A 23,050-nucleotide genomic window follows, 5' to 3' on the forward strand; every position below is an offset into this window, starting at 1 on the left:
AAAAATAAACAGGAAATTGGCAAAAAAATAAATTATTTTCAGTCATTCAAAAAAAAAAAAAAAAGACCTAGGTTCAGTCCCTGGCCCCACATGCGTTCTGTCTTGGCCCGGATGGTGGGGTGCGCCATCTTAGACCCAGATGCAGGTGCCCACCATGGGACCCCAATACCAGGAGTGTTTGGCCCACACCTGTAATCCCAGCACTTGGGAGGTTGAGCTAGGAGGATCCCTGTGACTTTGAGACTAGCCTTGAGGCTACAAAAGTGAGCACAAAGCCATCCCAAACTGCACAGTGAGACCTTGTCTCAAAAAAAAGAACCAGACTTCAAATCCAAGTCTAGCTGACTCAGCAATCCTTATTCTTTCACTTACATTTTGTACTTCTGTCAAAGGTCCTTCACAATACTCAAATAATGTACTCAACCTCTACTCAAAAAAGGACGGGCCTACTAAATAGCTCAGTGTATTAAAGCACCTGCAAGCAGGCTCAGTGGCCGGAAGTTCCATCCCTGGGCCTGCCAGGCCGGCCCCTCCCAGGGGTGCGCTCAGATGACAATTGAGACTGGGTGTGGAGGTGCATCTGAAATCTCAGCTCTTGGGAGGCTGTAAACAGGCAGGTCACTTCGAGTCTGATCTAGTAGTGAGACCCTAAACACCCTGTAGACCCTAAAATACAAAAATGAATAAGTAAATAAATGAAATGAAATAAGGAAAATTCCCAGTGGGGTAGGCGTTTAGCAGCCCAGTGGTGGAGTGCTTACTTGGCTACAGTGTGTAAGGCCTGGGTTTCTTCTCCAGCTCTACGGACAGACAGGACAACAAGAAGTTCTCACCCTCCCCCTTTGCACCCTTGTGCAGCAGGACAGATGTAGCTCTCCTGGAAGACAGTGAGTGCTAACGTTTGGTTTATTCAAAAGGACTCTTCCTCCACAGTAGTTACACAAAAGGCCTGTTTGATGGGAGATGAAGTGAAGTCATTTTCTTGAGACTGCAATGTGCTATAGTAGAAACTAAAAAAAGAAAGAAAGAAACACCAATTAAAATCTCACTTTGTTAAAGTTGGATTTGAGGTGTGAGATATTTCAGCTACCACAGGAACTGTTATCCTGATTTGAAGCTTTCTGCAAACTTCACACAACACCTGGCTAAGGACAAAAGCCCACCTACAGGTGGAATTGAGAGTCTAACATCTCAGACCACCATGTCTGAAGCACTCAGTCTGGGACCTGGTCTAAATTGGAGGCTGAACAAGTATTAGTTCCTCTTTTCTTTGAGAAAGAGAGAGAGAGAGAGAGAGAGAGAGAGAGAGAGAGAGAGAGAGAGAGAGAGAGAGAGGCATTTTAGAGGCTGTTGGTCTGAATCTGCCCCTGGTGCAGCGTGCTGCACACTGGGGACCTACGGAGTGCGTGGAAGGGAACAAGCGGACAGACCCTCCACAGCCAGCACCAGAATCTAACCTGGAAGGCTCAGCTAATCAGAATTCAACCGGCACCAACTTTATGACGGAAAGGGGAAAACTGCAAGAAACCCGGCTGATGACAAAGACCCAACTAAATGCGCAGAAATATGTCTAGGGAGCAGCAGTGCGGAGGGAATCCCTCGGGCTCCCTGACATTGACCTCCGCCGGTCCTGGCCGTGGTCACTTCACTCGAAAGGACAAGGTCCTCAGAGCCCAGGAGTCAGAAAAAAAGACAGAAACGAGTGAATGCTATTTTCTCTAAGCTGCACTTAAGAAGACACGGATGGGAATTGGCACTAGTTACGTGTCGACCCCCAGAGGCTTCCGTGGAGAGAGTAGGGCCGAGGCGCTGCACTCCTCGCTGCCTTTCCTCTAGTCTAGCACCGCGAGAGAGCAGGAACCACAGGAGGCGCGGCAGCCCCCCTTGCTGCGCGCAGCCCTCCGCGCTTGCCCTTCCCGCCAGCCTCGGTCTCCGACGCGGAGCGCAGTGGGTTTCCATTTCACGGCAGACACGAGTGGACTGCAGCGGGCTTCGGGTGTCTTGAAGTCAGGCTAGGAGCACTGTCTGGCAACTCTGCGTTTTTCACAATCCTTTGCCTACGAAAAGGAGCCCCTGTGTGTGGTAACCATGCCCGCGAGTTTAGGGCTCTGGTTGTGTGTTTTCATGTCTCTCCTTCAAGGTAGGTGTCATTTCTGCTTACCTCCCGTGGCGTTCGGTGAATTTGCTTTCTTGTGCCGGACGGAGCAGACATAAGGGTCCCGGTCAGTGTGTAACTCAGCGTGAGAAGCACAGCGGTCAGCCTGCTGGTGAAATCTGGGTTTCATTTGAGAGATTTAACAAATCAGCAGGGAGTCTGGGGTGGAGGGGTGGAGAGGGCATGAAGTATACCCTAAATCATAGCATACTTTTCCAATTGTAAAATTTCCCCACTTAGAATATTAGAAGACTGATACAGTTTTCAGTCCATTTTTGTTATGGATATATTCTAACTATGGTTTGCAATTACAAAATCACATTTTCATGTGATTATTATGATAGCAAATGTGTTTCACATTTTATGTTTCTTTCCTCTAAAATCTGTCTCAGATCCATTTGTTAACTCTCTTTATTAAAAAACTGGGGATCAAATCAGGGTTGCTCTAATTCGTGAACCACTTCCCCAAGCCCTTTCAACTTATCTATTAATCTATTTTTTATTTACTTTTTGTAGTAGTGAGGATTGAACTCATGGCCTTTGCACTGAGTTATATTCCCAGCTTTTTGTTTTATTTTCTTTTTTCGAAGACAGGGTCTTGCTAAATTGCTCGGGCTTACCTTGAACTTGTGGTCCTTCTGCCTCAGCCTCCCAGAACAGCTCCCTTTAGCAGTGTAACTGTTGTTCCCTTTATTTTTGCCCGATAAGCCTCTTGATCCCTTTCTTTTTATTTTTTCCTTTTAAAGTACCAATGTCTGAGTACTTCATGGAGTAGTGTTTCAGGTGTCAAATTTGAATTCTCTAAAGAGAAGTATATTTAAGAGGGTAACAACGAAATGAATTATGTCATCGAAGGCAAGTGACTTACCTTTGATATACTACTGTGCTGGAATTGTCTAGAATTTAGTAACTGAAAATGTTATTATTTAAGAATCTATTTTGAATTGTTTTTAAAAGACTTTAAAATAGATTTGCTTTTTAAAACCTTACAGTCTCACAAACCTTAAAAATGATTCAATTTTAAAGTCCGCTTTTAAAAGCAGCCTGGCTTGGAAGCCCTGGCCACCCCGCCGTGTCTGTCCTGGACTCTAGAAATGAAGGTTAGGCTCAGCAACAGCTCCAGACCTTGGCGTGGCAAGGGTTAAAAACTTCTCTTCCTAATGTTGTTCTCTTTGATCTAGCTTTCCTTCTTAGCGACAGACATGACTATTTCTGTTTTAATAGTAAAAGAACCGGGGATCAGGGAGAGCAGAGGACCCGTCTGGAAGAGACCTGCCAGCGGCTAGGGCGCTGGGGCCCCCGAACGGGAACGGGAAGGGGCGGTGTGAGGGTCGCGCCCCTAGCGCTCGCTCTAGCCCTGGCCCGCAGGTGGCGCAGGATGCGAGTCAGAGGAGCGGCTCTTCAGGAGGCTGTTTTCCAGCTACAATCGGTTCATCCGGCCCGCGGAGAACGTGTCCGACCCGGTCACCGTGTACTTCGAGGTGGCCATTACGCAGCTGGCCAACGTGGTGAGTGCACGGCGTGAGCCGGCTGCAGGACACGCACCTCAGAGCCAGACAGTCCCTGCTGTGCCAGCTGCGCCCGCTGAGCACTCTCGCACTGCATGCGCGGCCAACGCAGGACTGCACGCCCAGCCATGCAAGCTCACAGACCCCAGCTGCAACCCCTCCAGAGACTGTGTTCTGGCGGAGGGGCGCACTGGTGCGCTCCCTGGAGCTGCTTCATGCATCTTTGCCGTCCTGTGCTCCTCCTTGCCAGACACGCAGCTGAAGTCTGTCCCCAAGTCACACTGTAAAGGGGGCTGAGACCAAGGTTGAAAGCAGGCCATCTGTTCCATAAGATGATAGTTGCGTTTAAGTCTTCTATATAATCCAAAGAGGTAAAAATTGCTGTTTTTCATGGATGGCTCCACCCAGCTCGGAAAAAAAAAAAGCCGGAAATTTTAAATCCCTTCGCACCCATACTGCGGATTGAACTCAGGGCCTTTGCCTGAGCTATATCCCTAGTCCTTTTTTGTTTTTTTTTAATTTGCCCAAGTTGAGCATAAATTTGGGATCCTTCTGCTTCAGGCTCTCAAATTATGAGGTTACAAGTGTGTGCCACCGTGCATGTATTTTTTTTTTTTTTAAATAGGTTGCGACCATGTTCTGGAGCAAGTAGGAGGATAGAAGTAGATTACCCAGTGTGCTGGATGGCAGAGGTGCTGAGTTCATGGCCTCTCCCCTACCAAAGAAGGAATTCTAAGGAACATCAGAGGTTAAGAATAGGAAAGATTTACTGAGCAGTCACTCCTGAGACAGGAAGGGACTCAAAAGTGTGTTGCCACAAAGGTCATTTCTTTAAGAATGTTTTGTAGACCCAAATAAGGAGGTGGGTACAAAATCACAACCAATAGGATGACAAGAACAGCCACTTAGCCACTGTTGATCCAGTAGGAAAGCCACGCAAGAGCAAAGGCAGAACAAAGGCATTTGGGGAAGGGACACGTCTGGATGCTCCGATCACCACCCAACTGATGCCCAGTGGGACTCACTGGACCAGGCGGTACCAAGTATAGTATGACTCCATACTGCTTAGCCCTTACAGACACATGCAGTCTGGTGGCTGCATGTCTATGTTGAGGCCTGGCCTTCTTCAGAGGCATCTCCAGCCACAGTGCTGACGTCTTTTTCATTGACTTCCTTGCAGGCCTAATCCCTCTCTGACTGTATATTAATTTTCTTGGCAAGAAGAAAGGTCCTCAAGGGTCTGGGAAGATGGCTCAGTAGAATAAGTGCTTGCCTGGCAAGCTCAAGGGCCTGAGTTCAATCCCGGGTTCCAAAAAAAGAAAGGTCCTCAGGGAAATCACACATGTATGTTGTGTGCCCCTTCTACTCTTCTCTAGAATCTTTCTGATAGCTTTTGCTTTCTAATCTCATCATCTCTTCTAAACTGCAAGAGAAACTTTAAAATTGAAATTTAACATATTGAAGTAATTATAGATTCAAGTCAGCTCTGTAATTGTAAGGAACAATAGAAGAAGTCCTTGTATACTTTTCCCAATTCTCCCACCAAGGTCTCCTCCATTTCCAGAATGTGAATTCAAGAACATGAGACATAAATAGGATGTGTAGTCTTGTGGAATCAATTTTTTCACTTGACATAGTTCCTCCATCAGTTGCTGCTTACACAGTTTAATCTTCTACTTGTTGAAGAACGTTTGGGCTGATTCCAGTGACTGATCTGCTACAGATAATGCTGCTATGAACATTTGAGTGTGCTTATGCAATCTTCCTTTTTCCGGGACAGGTAGCCATGAGTGCAATTGCTGGACCACATGGCCATCACCACTCCCTGAGTGTAGTGCCCTAGTCCAGAGCAGGGGCAGGCTTGAGAAGATCCCCAGGCTTAGGCCAATTACTTCTGAGATGCTTTTGGAAGCAAGGCTGCATGTTTTGTCCATCTCTGCCCATCACCCCTTTATTGCTTTGACTCCTAAACTACAGATAGCAGCATGACTAGTGTGACCAGAGGCACTGCCCTTAGACTTGGCTGACTGGAAAGCTGTGTTGGCCCTTGCTGGTCCAATGGGTGAGGTCATGCTATTTCTTTATTCTCTGGGTCAAGAGGGAAGCTATGAATGGAACTTCTTTGGCTGGTATATTTTCAACCTGGCCTCCTTGGCCTAGTATTACCCCTTGAAAAGGGGAAGCTTGGTTAAGGTGTCCATACAGAACCCTCTGGGAGAGCCAGCAGCAAATACACAGAGGGCTGCAGAAGGCTCTGAGTGAATGGCATAAGCTGGACCTGACCTGCTGTACTGCATATGAACCCCTTTACTGTGGAGAGTGCTGGGGCATTTTGGAGCCAGGTCTGGCTGAGCAAGTATGGAATCCACTGCTACTGGCCATTGAGGGTAACTGCAGGACTTCCTAAACACTTTGCTAGCAGCCTCCAAGCTGGTGTTGCAAAGCTGTCAGGATAGTTCTTGGTGCACCCTCAGGGGCCTTCTGACTTGGAGCTGGTGACTACTTAGGGTTCGTTATCCCAGATTTACCCCAGACTTGTCGACTTGGAGGGCTTTTCCTCCAGGCAGTTGTCTGCCCTACTCAGGTATCTGGTAGACATTCCATCTCCAAAGGAGCTGCCCATGAGTGTGTGCTACTCCATGCCTCTTTACCTTCCTTCATAAGATATATATATATATATATATATATATATGCATATTATTATATATTATATATATATATATGTACATGCATATTATTAAGTGTGTATCTTGCCCAGATAACAACTGAGACACACAAAAGCAAGTACTCTTCCCATCAGGTAGTGGCTACACATTAAAGATTTGCATCACAAATGCTGGAAGTGGTGACTTGGGTGGGAGCAGAGACTGTGTGGTGGGTGAACAGCAGATTCCATCCAGCAAACTATATAGGGAGCAGAGGCAACAATGTCGTGTTAGCACCTGGGGCAAGTGGGCTCAGAGGCAAGGAATCCGGAGGCACAACTTGGGGGAAAGATTTTAGGGTCTGTTTTAATATTTATATAGAACATATTTTGACCATATCTATCCCCCATTCCTTATTTCTTTTGTATAATACACATTTCCATTCAGAGTCAATAGAGAGCCCTTCCTGGTCCTCGTCTTGATCTGACTTTATATTTGTAATCCTATGGTTAAATTATGGGAATCCCATCAAGTTAATTCCAATCTGCCACACCCAGTGCAACCCACAGCAAGAATAAAGACACTAAGGCTTATTTGTTGCTTAGGGGAGCCAAGGAGTCTTAAATCCAGCCATGATGATGTTATCTGGAACAAAGGCCTTGGCCCTAGGCCAAACCCAGGTTTTATTCATTCATAAAGAACAGAGTGGCTTGAGGATGAGGAACTGTGAGAATGATGGGAAATAGGTGAGTGCTGTGATCTGGGCTAGGTAGGAGGCCTGCATTCACCTCTGCAATGTGCAGAGAGACGGATATGCAGAGAGTAATCTGCAATACACAATTGAGATAGTATTTAACGTTTTGGGGTCAGTGCTTCAGCCCTGATGTGTAATCTTTCAAGCTCCAGGAAGCCATAGCCTCTATCTCCAGGCTTGATACCAGCTGAGAGTATGGAGCATTGGTTCTTCATCCTGTCTGAACCTGGCTCACACAAAGGAGCAGCAGGTGAGGATTCTGGGGAAACATGCCTTCCATCTTCAAAGACTACCATCAGCATCTTGGCTAGATCAATATGCATTGCTTAAAGCCAATTGAAGGGATAAGGAAAAGTCCTAGCCACCTCTGTACATATCAATACATGAAAATAGAGTCAGGTGGGCCGGCAAGATAGCTCAGTGGACTAAGCACCTGCTTAGGCAAGCACAAGACGTGAGGTTCCATCCCTGGTACCACATGCCACACTGGCCCCATGTGTGCTGAACTCACCACAAAGACCAGGTGTGGTGGTGCATACCTGTAATCCCAGCACTGCAGAGAATGAAACAGGAGGATCACTACGAGTCGAAGCTAACTCTATACCAAATACATAAAAAATTGGGTCAGTCTCAGTCAAAATGGAGACAATTGTTCCTCTTCCAGGTAGAATCACCCAGGTGGTCCTCTGAACAGGGTTGAGACCACGTATGGAAGTATTGAGTTCCTTGTTGCATGTCCAATACTTTTTATACTTATCAGTCTTCTTGCCTCCCTCACTGGTATGAGTAATGCAGATTTGCCTCTAGTTTACCATCATTCTTGCTGTAAGAACTGCCTCTATTAGCAAGTACATGTGAACCTAAAGATTTTTTTCTCTCACAGGATGAAGTAAATCAGATCATGGAAACCAATCTGTGGCTACGTCACGTATGTGTCTCTATTGTATGTCTTTCTCCTTGATGCTGGTGCTCAAGGGCACATGCACCATTGTTGGGTAAATGGAATTCACTGGTATCACCTCCTTCCATCTCCAACTTGTAATAGATATAAAATATAACCTACTCAATGGGGTATTGGGGCACCTGCCTGTAATCTCAGTACACAAGATGCTGAGGCAGGAGGATCACTGCAAGTTCAAGGCCAACCTGGGCTGCAAAGTGAGTTCAAGGACAGCCTGAGCTGCATAGTGAAACCCTGTCTCAAAAAGACTGAATGAATAAAATAGGATATAATAGAATAGGATGGGATGGGATGGAATGGAATGGAATGGAATGGAATGGAATGGAATGGAATGGAATGGAATGGAATGGAATGGAATGGAATGGAATAGAATATTTCCTACCCTTTGCAACCAAAGCCTAAAGGTCAGCACTGGTGACTGCTGGTTTGATGTGCACTTCACAGGTACAGGAACCTGGTATCATACAGATGCCTATTTTTTGTTATTGTGGCTGTTCTCTGTTCCTCAGACTCCTCTCTTGTAAGTGGGTTGTGCTCTAGGGTCTGATGCTTGCTTGTTGTGTGATCCCCACTGGCCCAGGGCCATACTAGTCAATAGCTGAGCTCAAGAGCCTGGATATTAGATTCTCACCACCAATTTTTATCAGTAAAACTGTTTCTTCACTTAAGAAAAGTTGAGAAATTATATCCATGGGAAATAGCCAGCTGTTTTGTAAAATATTTAGGCAATTATCTTTTGATTGCTAGTGAGCCAAGATTATAGGATTAAATTTGATGTTTCATAGACTATCATCAAACCAAAGTAGTGACCCATTTCTTATATTTAAAATGTACTCTTTGTTCTGGGCCTATTGGCCCACACCTGCATTTCCAGGACTCAAGAAGCTGAAACAGGAGGGTAAACATGTGTTTCAAGACACCCTGTGCCACGTAGTAAATTCAAGGCCAGCCTCAACTACCTCATGAGACCCTGTCTCAAGAAAAGAAACACACATATTTGTCAAATAAGATTTTTTTCTAAAAAAGTTGGACCAACATCAAGTTAATATTAGAAAACAGTTATTCAGACATTTTTTTTCAAGCTGCCTTTTGTTTCTTTTAGATCTGGACTGATTACAAATTACGCTGGGATCCAAAGGAATATGATGGCATTGAGATTCTTCATGTCCCAGCAGATAAGATTTGGAAGCCTGACATTGTTCTCTATAACAAGTACGAGTGTCTGACAGTTTTCTGTAGGAAAAGCTGATCCTTAGGGCAAAGGGTCCACTGTTGATGGGGGTCTTATTTTCTTTGCAGTGCTGTTGGTGACTTCCAAGTTGAAGGCAAGACAAAAGCTCTTCTAAAATATAATGGCACCATCACCTGGACTCCGCCAGCTATTTTTAAGAGTTCCTGTCCTATGGATATCACCTTTTTCCCTTTTGATCATCAAAATTGTACCCTGAAATTTGGTTCCTGGACATATGACAAAGCTGAAATTGACCTCCTAATCATTGGCTCTAAAGTGGATATGAATGATTTTTGGGAAAACAGTGAATGGGAAATTGTTGATGCTTCTGGCTATAAGCATGACATCAAATACAACTGTTGTGAAGAGATATATACAGATATAACCTATTCTTTTTATATTAGAAGGTTGCCAATGTTTTACACCATTAATCTGATCATCCCCTGCCTCTTTATTTCATTTCTAACCGTGTTGGTCTTTTACCTTCCTTCAGACTGTGGTGAAAAAGTGACACTTTGCATTTCAGTTCTACTTTCTCTGACTGTGTTTTTGCTGGTAATTACAGAAACCATCCCATCCACATCTCTCGTGATCCCACTGGTGGGTGAGTATCTGCTGTTCACCATGATTTTTGTCACTCTGTCCATTGTGGTGACTGTGTTCGTGCTGAACATACACTACCGCACCCCAGCAACGCACACCATGCCCAAGTGGGTGAAGACAATTTTCCTCCAGGTGTTCCCTCAGGCCCTGATGATGAGGCAGCCTCTGGACAGGATGAAGGAGACAAGTCCTGATGAAAACATCAATGGCCTTTCTAGTAGGCGTACCAGCCTCAAGTTTGCAAACCACAGAGAACCCAAACTTCATAAGCAACAATGTCACTGTCGGAAGTCGGGCGAATTAGCCACCACCAAGGGAAGGTCAAGTCATCGGCCTCCACAGTGGGTGACCAAAAATTCAGAGCATTTTCCAGAGGTGGAAGACGTGATTAGTAGCGTTCAATTCATAGCAGAAAACATGAAGAGCCACAATGAAACAAAAGAGGTAAATTCATGTCTCCTCATATCTAGCCAGCTTGCGTCCTCTGCAAGCACAGAGGAACTTTAGAGATTCAGTCAGATTCTCAAAGTGAGTCTTATTTGTAAAAAGGTCAGACTGCCTTACTAGGATCAAGCTGTCACTGCGGTTGTTGTGGACTGATGAGGGGGGGCAGTAAATCTCCATGCCCTAGGTTGGTCAAGTGAGATCTGGTTAAAAATACAAGTTGAGGGTGTCCTTGGTTGATGAAACCAAGATATTTGCCCAAGAAACAGTGGCAAAGGGAAGAATGGGAAGCTCAAACCTGCCCTAAAGTGAAGGAGAAATGACAGGAGCTTCTGGCAGGGATGGCACAGTGGTAGAGTTTATACTCCTCTCTTGCCATCCATTGGCAGCTCCAGTGCCACTTATTTTATTTGGAGTGAATTTAAATGCTGATTGAATGAGGCTCAGGGGTATTTTTAGCATTCACACATCCTGGTCCTAGTGCCTAGGTTCTTAGCAATTGCACACAGATTTCCACTATTGTCCAAAAAGAGAGCTTGAGGAAATCCTGCCAGTTTTCCAAACTGTAATGGTAACTAGCTCAGGGCATCTAAGAACTCACATATGCAGCTGGGTTTGGCCTTGTACTGCAGCTGCTAACACTTGTATCTGTTAGTGAAATTGTGTTGTGAGACCTAATCCTACTCTGTAAGTACAAGGTATAGGATCCTGGGAATGCATCCGGATGCATCATGGGACAAGAACCCTAGAAAACTTCACTTAAGAGTGGAACTTTTGTAAAGTTTGGGAGAGTTTCTGTGACCTTAGTTGCAATGATGCAGAGCTCTGAAGGCAGAACCACAGAAACTTGGAGGTCAGAGACTGGAGAGATAGGGTACAGAGATATGCAGCAGACTCTTCTGCTCCATATCTCTCTGGCTTCCTGTTCCTGCTTAGAGGTCCTCAATAGTACTCCACCTCAACCCTTATTCTGCCTCCAAGCATTTTGCAGTCTTGCTTTGGGGCCAGGTTATCCAGTGGTATAAATGGCACTAGTTGAGCACTCTGAATTGCTACTTCCTGGGAATGTTCCCTGTACTCTGGAAGAGTCCTCTATATACTGGTTGATCCATAGCCAGGTCCATTAGGCACAAACAGAAGTCTATTCACTCTCTTCAGACAAAACTAAATTAGGGATACTACATAGGAAGCATCAGTTAGGAAAATAATAGCATTGTTCCCTTTAAAAATACCAAGGAGATGTTTGAAAAGAATCTTGTTTGTGCAATAAAGCATGCTTCCTATGGTTTTGATTTCTAAAAATAGCTTTGACTTTTTGTTTGCATTTCAGGTAGAAGATGACTGGAAATACGTGGCTATGGTGGTTGATAGAATATTTCTTTGGGTATTTATAATTGTCTGTGTGTTTGGAACTGCAGGACTATTTCTACAGCCACTGCTTGGAAATACCAGAAAATCTTAATATATTCAGAAACTTGCAGATAGTATATTTACTCTGTATTCCTTATGTCAAGGAAAGGCTAAGGCCTTCATCTACTGAGCTGAATTCTAGATGGAAAAAGAGACTTGTATTACACACTTGGGAGTCTGAGAACCCTTCTAGGAAGCCCAGAGGAGAAATTAGATGTTTCATAACACTGGAGCCCAGAATCAGCTTCTCTTGTCTGTCCATGCTTGGCTTCCAGGGACATGAATGACCCATAATACAGCCAAACCACGTCGTTACCATCAAGGCATTCTAAAAAGAGATCCTGTTGTATCCCCAGCTTACACACATGAGATGTGAGACTCTAGAGCTTGGACCTTACTGACATTTGCAACACTTGTAAACCATTGCATTTTTTTTTTCTTGCGCATGTCTCTGGATCTAGCTCACAATTGTCAGCTTACTTGGCACACTAATTAGTTAAAAACAATGCCAGGTGGAGTCTTTCTAAGCATTTGTGTTAGTCAACTTTCTATTATTGTGGCAAAATACCTGAGATAATCAGCTCAAAAGGAGGACAGTTTACTTTGGCTCATGGTTTCAGATGTTTCAAGCCAGGATTGACGAGCTGCACTGCCTCTGGGTCTGTGGTGGCACAGTACAGCAAGGTGAGTGCACATGGTGGAGGACTTCTCTTTACTTCATGGCAGTTGGGAAGAATAGAGAGAGAGAGGATGGGATGGGGTTCTCAATACCCCCTCTAAGGGCTCACCCTATAGCAGAACTTCCTTCTTGTAGCCCCATCTTCTTAGAATTCTACCACTTTCCGGTAGCACACAGGCTGGGGCCAACCCCCAACACATGGGCCTCTGGGGACTTTCCCAATGCAAACTGTGTAGTTCATCTGGCAGGAAACTTGAGTGGAAGCCCAGCATGGTGCTAGGCAATGCCAGGGTTATAGAGATAGGTTTTATTTCTAGAAGAGCTTGCAACTTTTTAGGAGAAGTCATGGATTGGGGAAAAGATCTGCAGGCACTGGGGAAATGTCACTAAGATAGTCGAAATAGAAAAACTTGGGTGTGGTTGACTGGACAAACCTGAAGCAGCCCGTGCTTTGTGGCAATAAAAGGTGTCTTTGTCTTCTTCTCATCAACACTCCCCATGTGTTCATTGTACCGAGACTGAAAATAAATTAATTTCTTCTGTAAGAATACAGTCTTGCACACTTTGGAGCAGTTCTTTTTCTATGGGATAGAAGCTTGGGAGTTCTGTTTTATTCACTCTAATTATTTGTCCAATAAATACCCTTATAAAATTTTTAAAGGTTTCCTTTCTGGTGCCAGGGACTTTATACATGTTAGGGAAGCACTCTTCCACTGAGCTACACTTGGCCCTAAAGATGTATTTTAAATTTAAAAAGCAATGCCCCTACTCTGACAAAAGAATTCATTTCATTTTTGTCTCTTCCTCTCTAGCCTTTCTCTGCATCCACAATTCTCCCTAGCCATTTTCCATACCTCTTTTACCTCTGATGCTCTTTTTTTTCTTTTTCTTTAGTCTTTGTGAGACAGGGTCTTGCTTTGCAATTCAGGCTGGCCATGAGCTCACTTTGTAGCCCAAGCTGGTCTCTAACTTACAGAGATCCTCCAGCCTCAGCTTCCCAAGCGCTGGGATTATAGGTGTGCGCCACCATGTCTGGCTGGCCTTGATGCTCTTTTCTCCAGACAGCATTAGCACCTTTTTTCCTCTGCAGTCTTGGAATGCCATTGCATAGCAGCATGATCTTTTTGTGGACACTTCTTACTTTTACCACTACCCTGTGACTCCCATCATCATGTGGCAGCATGAAATTTAAATGGTCCTATTTTGAAGTACTTTTAAGGCTGGCCAAGTGGCTCAGCAGATTTAAGGACCTGTAAGCAGGAGCAGGGGCTTGGGGTTTGATCCTTGGGCCTGCTGTGCCAACCCCACCACCAGGCCCCACTGAGATGGCAATTGAGACAGCGTGGTGGCTCGTGCCTGTAATCCCAGCTTTTGGGAGGCTGTAAACAGGCAGATCACTATTAATCTGACCTAGTAGTGAGATCCTGAACACCACCCTGTAGACAGTTCAATAAAAAAAAAAAAAAAAAAAAAAAAAAAGAAGTATTTTTAAATCTTTCCATTTGTGGTTACATTGCATACATTTTATTTTGCTATGTAAGAGACACTGTATGCAAATTTAGGTCAATTATCTTAACTGGATTTTGTTTGCAATTCTAGAATTGGGAATCACCTGGTTTTATACAATACAGTGAATGTTCTGGGAGCCATGCCTAGGAGGTTGGCTTTACACACAGAAGAGGGGTGAGAAGAGAGAACAAAAGGGGAACGAAAAGCACTCTGGTCATTCCACAGTTACTTTTATTGGAAAAGTAAAAGCAGAGGGAATTTCTTTATCATGTAGGCTAAAATTGACCTTTTTGGGGATTTAGGATTAGCTCTCTTTCTTCTGACTTCTTAGAAGACCAGATAAATAGCTTAACTGCAGTGCAGAGAAGTGAAACCTGAGCAAGAGTGACTCCATTTTGGTTTGTTTGTGGACCTCAAGTAGGGGTTCAGTCTAAACCAGTGGCTTCAAGTGGATTTTATTTAGCAGTATCTTTCCAGAAGGTTGATTCTTACTCAGTACTTCATGTTTTACTATTAATTCAAGCCAATATTTTCATTTTAAAATGTTTTCATTGTGGTAAAATACAACAAAATTTACCATCTTAACCATTTTAAGTGCATAGTTCAGCAGTATTACATAATCTCACATTGCTGTAGAGCCTTTACCACCTTCCATCTCCAGATTTCTTTTGGCTTACAAAAATAATAATATTCTGTATATTAATTCTCCATTAAACATAAGTGAGGCTTAAAATTGCATTGTAGGAAAATGGGAAATTTCTTTCAGCCAGGAGCAGCAACTCCATGCTAATCTCGAGTGTTCTTCAGAACTTGGGTGTGCCTCAGGTGTCCCAGCCTAGTCTGGAAGCTGCTGCCCAGCAACTCTCAGAGGAGAAGGGATCCTATACTAAGCGTGCCTGTGCGTGTGTGCATGTGCTATGTGTGTGTGTTTATTGGTACACTGGCACTTAGAACCATGACTGTCAGACATGGACCACAGCTCATAGACTATTAACTAACTCTTTTTTAAATCTCAAGAGGTAAAGTGGTTCCTCCACAGTCACCCAGAACAAGCACTCACAAATAAATTCAGCATGGTATTAGGACCTTCATCTCTCAGCCCTTAAAGCATTTCTCCAACTCCTGTGAAGTTTGTTCTCTCTCCTGAGCTGAGCAAACAAGATGGCAAATCAGCTGAGGTGGTTCATCTTCCCTCTTGATGGCTCACTGCCAGAGGCTGGGGAGTAGGTGGGTTAGAAGCAATGATGGGGCACATCTTGCACTGTCGGTTTGCATATCAAAGCTATAAACAAGCTTATATCATGTTTGATAGTCAACAAGGGTAAAATAAGGATGAGCAAAGGTTTATTTTAGGAAGGTCAGTACTACCAGGTGGCAAAGGGGACAAAGAAAAAGAAAAAGAAAAGTGTTCAAAGTTTTTTTGTTTTTGTTTTTGTTTTTTTATGTGGGAGGAAAATAAAAATATCTCATGTTGACTGCAAAAGGAGTTTTCAAAACAAGAGCAATCAGGAAGTAACAGGCTGAATCAAAAAGTAGACACTGGGGAAGAGATGTCCCAGACCAGAGCGAAAGCATGAGACTTCTAATGCACCTAGCACCTTGCTCCACCTACCCTCTCTGCTCCTACCTTAGTCTCTTGACAGAAGCAACAGGAAGTGGGTGGAAAGGGCACTCCCTAGAGGCCAGCAGATGCTGTTCTGGGAAGGGAGATGCAACCCGACCCCCGCTCCCCACCCCTGCTACAGATGCCCCCAGCCTGGCTCCAGCCAGTGTTATTCTGCTGAAATGTGGGTTTGGATGCTCCATCTATTTCTCAATAGAAACAGAAAATCTAACTATATATATATATAATCTGTTTTATAATCTAGTGACTAAGTGAAAGAACAAAAGCCAAGTCTGTCGCACAAAATGTGTTTGTAGGGTCATACATTTGCCACTTTGGGACTAAACACATGGGATGATTCCTATGTCAGTCATCTTTCTGTCCCTGTAACATATTCCAGAGGTAATGAATGTAGAGAAAAGGTTTATTTGACTCTCAGTTTTGCAGTTTTTAGCCAGTGACCTATTGCTTGTATGCCTCTGGTGGAGAAGAAGAGAGCACATCACAGCAGGGAGCACAGTGCAGACCCTCTCTCATACAGTGGGAAATGACAAAGAAATGGCCACTTCCCAACGCATTGCTCCACAAACCAGAAAACCAGAAGATCTACCCCTCAGCCTTCCTCTCCCTCATGGAGCTGGAGCCTGCACCTGGACACTTGGGCCTTTGGTGGGTAGTTATCCAAGCCACATCAGCTCAGGCTATCGGACAAAGCATGAGGAAAGATGCCACACAAGGCATCACCAAGGAAAGGTGCCACACAAGATAGACCAAGGTGGAAGGGGAAAGAAGTTGAACAAGCAGAAAAAGGAGAGGACTTGGGAAGTGGGAGAGGGAAGGTAGCCCCTGAGAATCATGGAGGCACCATCTGGGGCCTATGAGCTTCATCTACCTCCTGTGTGTCGTAAGGGAGCAAGGCACCACATCTACCATGTCCTATAATTACCTCCTCCTTAGACTCATACAGTAATGCTCTATTTTTCAATGATAGTGTTGGGAACAGGGCTTTTGGGAGGTGGGAGGTCCTGAGGGTAGAGACCTCAGGAATGGGATTACAGTAGTTCCTCGGTATTTCAAGGTTTGACTTTCACAAATTCACTGTTTTGTGGGTTTTCAAAAAATATTAATCTAATTTTTTTTTTCGGAACTGGGGATTGAACTCAGGCCCTTGCACTTGCCAGGCAAGTGCTTATTCTACTGAGCTATCTCCCCAGCCATGAGTTATCTCCCTGGCCCAATCTAAATTATTTATCATGGATTTTTCACTATATTGCAGGATTTTGCTATTGTGTGCAATGCTCTACAAGTATGTTGTTAAAATTATGTAGGTTTATAAGTTTAGAAAATGGTTAAGAACATTAGAAGTGTTTTTTTAAATGCAGGAAAGATTTATAAGAGAGTGGGAAGGGTTTGTAAAGCCTTAAAATATAATAAATACTACAATAAACATAGCATGGCCACTTTGCTGCTTTCATTTATCGCAGGGGTATCCGGAGTATAACCTGGTAAGTGAAGGGCCGCTGTAGTGCACTTCACTGTGTGAACTAGGCTATGCATCAGAAGGTAGTCCCTGATGAGGCAGCAGGGCTGCTAGTGACTTGATCTTGGACCCCCTGGCCTCCAGACCTGTGAGAAATAATTTCTGTTGTTTATAAGTCTATGGGATTTTTGCTATTGCAGCCTGAATGGAATAAGAAACAGTTCATTCCCAGCTGGAAATTCTGTTGGTCCCATTTTGCACACACATATGAAGGCACACTTTCTAATGGGTGTTTAGAAATGCTTAAAAAGGCATTTCTGATAGTTACAATGACTAGGGATGATGGTGAACATTCAGCAATGCGTGGAACAGACCAGTGTGGAACTTTCCAAGTCAAAATGACCATAAGATCTCTTATAAAAAAACAGAACCCTCTTGAGGATGTTTGCCAGGGAAGAACCCCTGTGGTGGCCCTTGCTAAGCAGGCTGGTGGAGGGCAGCCACCACACCTTCACTGGGTGCTCTTGGTGGCCAGAGTATCCATCCTGCTAGAGCAAAGTACGGTGGATCCTTCCCCTCTCTTTTTGGTCCCTGAGGGTAGAATTTTTCAGAGGAAAAGGAATTTCGTCTAGAAATAAGGTATGATGAGTGTCTTTCTTATTTAATATTTTTACAAGGTTGCCTGTTTTTGTAAGGTCACAATTTTTATTCTTCTGTTTGTCTTTGGGTACTGCTGTCTTCTGGCCTGGCTGGGGCAACGATAGCTGCTAAGGACTGCGGCATCCTTGAGTGTCTGGTGGGCACACCTAATTCCACAGCAGGATGACTGCCTCCCCTGCAGTGAGTAACCCTGCCTAGAACTATAACAAGCCCCATCCATGGATAGACTCCTCAGCTGTTTTTCCCGAACCTAAGATTGTGTTCATGAGCCAAAGACATAAGATCACTTTTATTTTCACTATTATTTTATTGGTATACTAAACAGAAAGTCTTAATACAAAAGAAAAACATGCCAAGTTAAACATAAATGTAAGCACCACAGGTGATGATTAAATGAATTAATAAAAATATATAACAATAAATACATCAGAGAAAATCTTAACACATCCAAAAGGCCCATCCTAGCATAGAGTTAAAATGTTACTCTTTGGAAAGTACAGTGTTCTGACGTGGCTGGTTAAATGCCATCTTTAATGGGCCAAGGCCAATGGTAAGAATATTTATAGCTTTGCTATAATCTGGAGCTATCAGCTAGACTATTAAATTTACCATTGGGTACAGTGGAGAGATCAGACTATCAATACCTTATCCAGGGACTAATGTTAACACTAATAAATTGAGAACCAAGTGATATGTTTCCTCAGTGGTACAACATTATATTATCTATGATGTTATTATCTATGGTGTATTCTTGTCAAAAACATTGAACTAGAATTATAGTAACTGTTGTCATTTTCAGATTATAAGAAGTACAGAAGATAGAAGAATAAGTTAAATGACACCAGAAGCAAGCAACCAGAGATATCTAGAATGTGAAACACATCTGCTCCTTTCAATAAATCAGTGTCAAGAAATTGAAATAGACTTAATAATCTTATTTTATTTTTGTTTTTGGCGGAACCAGGGATTGAACTCAGGCCCTTGCACTTGCCAGGCAAGTGCTTATTCTACTGAGCCATCTCCCAGGCCCCAATAATCCTATTTTAGACAGGCAACTATGACACTAAGATATTTTTGAGAAAGATAAGGAAATTTGAATGTAGAATTATTGAATTTGCCTAGTATAACATTTTTGAACATGTTTTCAGTGTATAAATGTTTTTAAGTGGACACTGAAAATTAAACACATACTGAGTTACAAATGTTGAGAGGGGCGAGTTCAAATTTGTCCCCATTTTAAACAAACAACCGAAGTTTTTGGCATCTGGTATATTTAATCAGCAAATACTAGTTAAGCCTTGACTATGACTTTATAGATATATTGATGATCTGCTGGAGGAGACACTGATACAGTTAAGGGAATAGGCTCATTTAGTCACACAATAGAAAGCAATTATGTTCTAAGCCATGCCCTGCACACTGGAAACTTCACAGACTTTCAGAGCCAAGCTGCTAGTGGAGGTGGCATGAGTTCTCTAAAGCTCCATGAGGGCATGGGTGTGAGCAGAAATCTGCAAGGTGCAAAGGACTCAGGACACACTTGATGTGTCCCTGTGTGTCTGCACACAAGTCCTACACAGTTGTACAAGTGACAGAGTGCTGTAGCTTTGCAACATTGGCTTGTTGGGATCATCTGGCAAACTTTGCCCACTGATACTCTTTGTATACATTTGAAGTTAAAATTTATTTGTTTTAACATTATCTTTTATAGTTGCTCTTCTAGAGTTCTCATATAAATATCTTTTACCACAGTTGAAGCTATTATCAGGGCTTCCAACTTGAGCTGCAATGGGATTTACAGTGCATACTTGCATGCATCTGAATGATTTGATTTTGTCTGTGTTTGTATCTGATAGATAAGAGGCTTGCTTGTGGAAAGTGTTTCATACTTGTATTTTTCAAAATTAAAAACCGAACTCAGATCTAAGCCATTTTTCTAATGTTAATGTTGTCTCTTACTTAGAGGCTAATGAGTTCAAGTTAAGCAATAAGTTAAATATAGTATTATTCTAATAAAAAGGAAAAGAGTAATTATTTGCCGTTTGAGTCTAGAATCCTAATGAGGATATAATGCAGGGAATCCTTGGTTTTCATCATGGTAAGCTCTCGCCAATCCTACCTAAAGTAGTGACAAAGCAGATTATATTTTCATGAAGGAAAAGAGTTGAAATTAGAAGCAGTATGATTTAAAAAATGTGAAAGCTTAAGGATAAATCTTCAAGGTATAGAAGTTTAAAGAAGAGAAAATATTTAAAGGTCATAAGTCAGAACATGCTATTACCAAGCAGAAAAAGACTGACATTCTTCTTGGGCCCGTAAGTAGTTGAAGACCTCACAGCTCACTCAGCTGGTTAATGCCTGGCTGGGAGCCTGAGTCTTTATGCCACAGTTTTTTTATTGCCATATTTCCCCCTTTCAAAACATGTGGTTCATGAAGGAGCCTCAGTGTTCTATAGTTTGGGCCAATAACACAAAACAATACCATTCTACAGCATACAATTTGCTATCACTTGAGAACAAATGCACTGACTGTATCAAATGTGATGCTTTAAATATTAGCATTCAAAAACATATGCGATTTCTTTTGGGGGGCTTACAGTGTGTTTAAGGATGATCTGAATGACATGACTCGCTTAGAAATCACTTCAGGCAATTTGAAAATAATTCCATCATTTCTGTTCTCTACAGTTGTGTGTTTCTTTAAGAAGAGAACACATGGAGGCATTTCATAGGCTTAGGAAAGGGAGCACTACAAGACCGAGAGAGGGAGGGTAACTAAAGGATTAAGTCCCAGGAGGAGGGCCAAGACTCCAGGGAAGGAGAGATTTGGGATGAAAAGAAGGTTAATATGGACAAGATGGAAAGCTTACCAGATGAGAAATCATCTAGAACATTACAGATGTCCGGAGTTGTCACGCAAGGTGGTACATGACAGTAATCTCAGCACTCGGGAGGCTGAGGCAGTAGGATCTCTGTGAGTTTGACACCAGCCTGGACTACATAGAGATATAGAGATCCTGTCTCAAACACGCACATGCATACACACACATGCACACACACATACACCCACACACCCACACACACACACTACAGATGTCCAGACACTACAGAGCCAGATGGGAGGGTGGATGTTAAACAGGCACAGCATTCTGCAGTCTCACAGCATCTAGGCAGAGCCCATGATAGCTTGTGGCTGCTGTCAAGAACGGTGACCCACAGGCAGAAGAGAGCTGCTCACAAACCCAGAGAGGTGCCTAGCTGGACACTGCCCCACACCATGACTGAAGCCAGCAATACAGCAAGTAGAACAGTTTCATTTTCAGTTGAATAAACATGGAAAACCAGCAAATATCTGAGCAAAATGACCATTAAAAGCATCAAAGTCAGCAGAAGAATTAACTCGATGAAAACAATAAAATGCTTTAAAGTAATTACAATGAGTATTTCCCAAAATGTTTCAAGGAGAATGACAGCCATAAAATATTAAGAGTTCTAGGAAATCAAATTTATTACTTATCCATGAACAGACAAACAAAACCCCCACCTGAGAGGTGGGCCGGACAGCAGAATAGATCATTACAGAAGATCAATTTTATTAGCTCAAGGAAATGGAAATCAGTGTGGAGAGTTCTGAAAAAACTAGGATTGGAGGTCCCATCCAACCCAGTTATGCCGTCCTGGATATTTTTCCAGAAAAGCATCATACCACAATGATATATGTGCACCCATGTTTATAGCAGTGCAATTTGTCACAGCTAAATCTTGGAAACAACCCAAATACCCATTAACTGAGAAATGAATAAAAAGGCATGTTTTTTTATACAATGGATTATTACTCAGCTATAAAAAAGATAAACTTGAGGCTTTTATAGGTAAATGGAAGGAACTAGAAACCATTCTCGTAAATGAAATAAATACGTGCATGTATAAATATCATATTGCCTCCCTAGTGTAAGAACCTGAAAGAGTGAACAAAAGCCAAAAGGTACAATAGGTACTGAGAGTACAATAGGTAAAATAGTACAATAGGTACTATTCTTTCCAAAAGGAAAGAATACCTGAGATGAGGAAAAGGAGAAAAGAAAAAAAGAAGGGAGAAAGAAACATATATGTATATACACAGGATAGCTTGAATGATAGTACTAATTTCTGCTAGTCTATTGAAAGAAGTTAATGCTTAAATTTTTATGTTATTTTTAATTTGTTATAATTTTTAACCAATTGTACATGCTTATATCTGGTAATCTTAACAACTAATTTGAAGACAACAATATGCAACGTAACAACCATTGTTGAATTCCAAAATGAATTCCCCATTTTGTTTAGTGAAATTCTGTATCATTTCTAATATTTGTAATGATCTTTTTATCCTTTTGAAAAAATAAAAAAGTGAGAAAAATAGGTGAATTAAAAAGTGTGAAAGAAAGGTCAATTAGTTAATGAACATGAAGGATAGATCCAGCAACACCCAGGTCAGAAATTTGAAAAGTAGCAAAGAGAGAGGGTGGAGGCCAGGAAATACAAAACAGGAAAATAAAATTTAAAGATTTGAAGACATCAGTCATAAGTGTGAAACCAGAGGAAGAAAGAATGTCCTGGACTTGGACAGACATGGTGACACTTCCAAAGGCCAAAGATAAAACCTTAAGCATTTCAGGAGAGAAAAATAGAAGCATGTAGGGATAAGAGGTAAGAATCAACCCTTACCATATTTCTCAGGGATAACAATCAGCCAACTTATTATTCAAACACAAGGGTAAAAATTGATTTCAAAAATGTTGCAGAAGTCTACCATGCTCATAATCTTTCTAAAAGAATTACTTGAAGTCAGATGCAGTAGAATGAGCCTGTTGTCCTACAACAGCCTCCACTTGGGAGGCTGACACAGGAGGGTCACTTGAACCCAGTTCAATGTCAGCCTGCAAGGGTCCATCACACACAGTAGAAGGAATTACTGAAGACATATTCCTCTAAAGTACCAGCAAATCACAGAAAGAGAAAGACTTAGGATAGAGAGCACTGGTAAACAAAGAAACAAAATCATGTACAATGTGTTTGTGGACAAAATGTACCATCAATAAGTGATTCTTAAAAAAAGGAGACACATGATATAAAAATAAATGACTAAAATTAAAATTCTAATGATTGACGTGAAACACAGAAGATGTAATTGATGAGGGAGGTGGATACTATATGTATGTGTGTGTGTGCATGTGTGTGTATGTGTGCGTGTGTGTGTGTGTGTGTGTGTGTAGACAGTGCAGGTACAGATACTCCTATTCAGCATCAATGACAAAAAGGTTTAATATGTTTATTAATAAATTAATAGAAGCATAACCTTCCAACTGTTAAAGAAAGGAACCATCTCAATCAAGGCTGGAAAGGCGAGGAAAAAGAACCCAAAGACT

The 23,050-nt window shown here is 42.6% G+C and overlaps 1 protein-coding gene across 1 annotated transcript; it reads left to right on the forward strand.

The window, feature by feature from the left end:
• The first annotated feature begins 2,112 nt into the window (after positions 1–2,112).
• Chrna6 (cholinergic receptor nicotinic alpha 6 subunit) lies at positions 2,113–11,763 on the forward strand. Its single transcript, XM_004633111.3, has 6 exons — positions 2,113–2,140; positions 3,524–3,663; positions 7,946–7,990; positions 9,126–9,235; positions 9,323–10,301; positions 11,632–11,763. The coding sequence occupies exons 1-6, from the start codon at positions 2,125–2,127 to the stop codon at positions 11,761–11,763; spliced, it is 1,422 nt and encodes a 473-aa protein (XP_004633168.2). The 5' UTR covers positions 2,113–2,124.
• The last annotated feature ends 11,287 nt before the right edge of the window (positions 11,764–23,050 follow it).

This window comes from Octodon degus, unplaced genomic scaffold, assembly GCF_000260255.1.
Source record: "Octodon degus isolate 3935 unplaced genomic scaffold, OctDeg1.0 scaffold00051, whole genome shotgun sequence".
NCBI lineage: Eukaryota > Metazoa > Chordata > Mammalia > Rodentia > Octodontidae > Octodon > Octodon degus.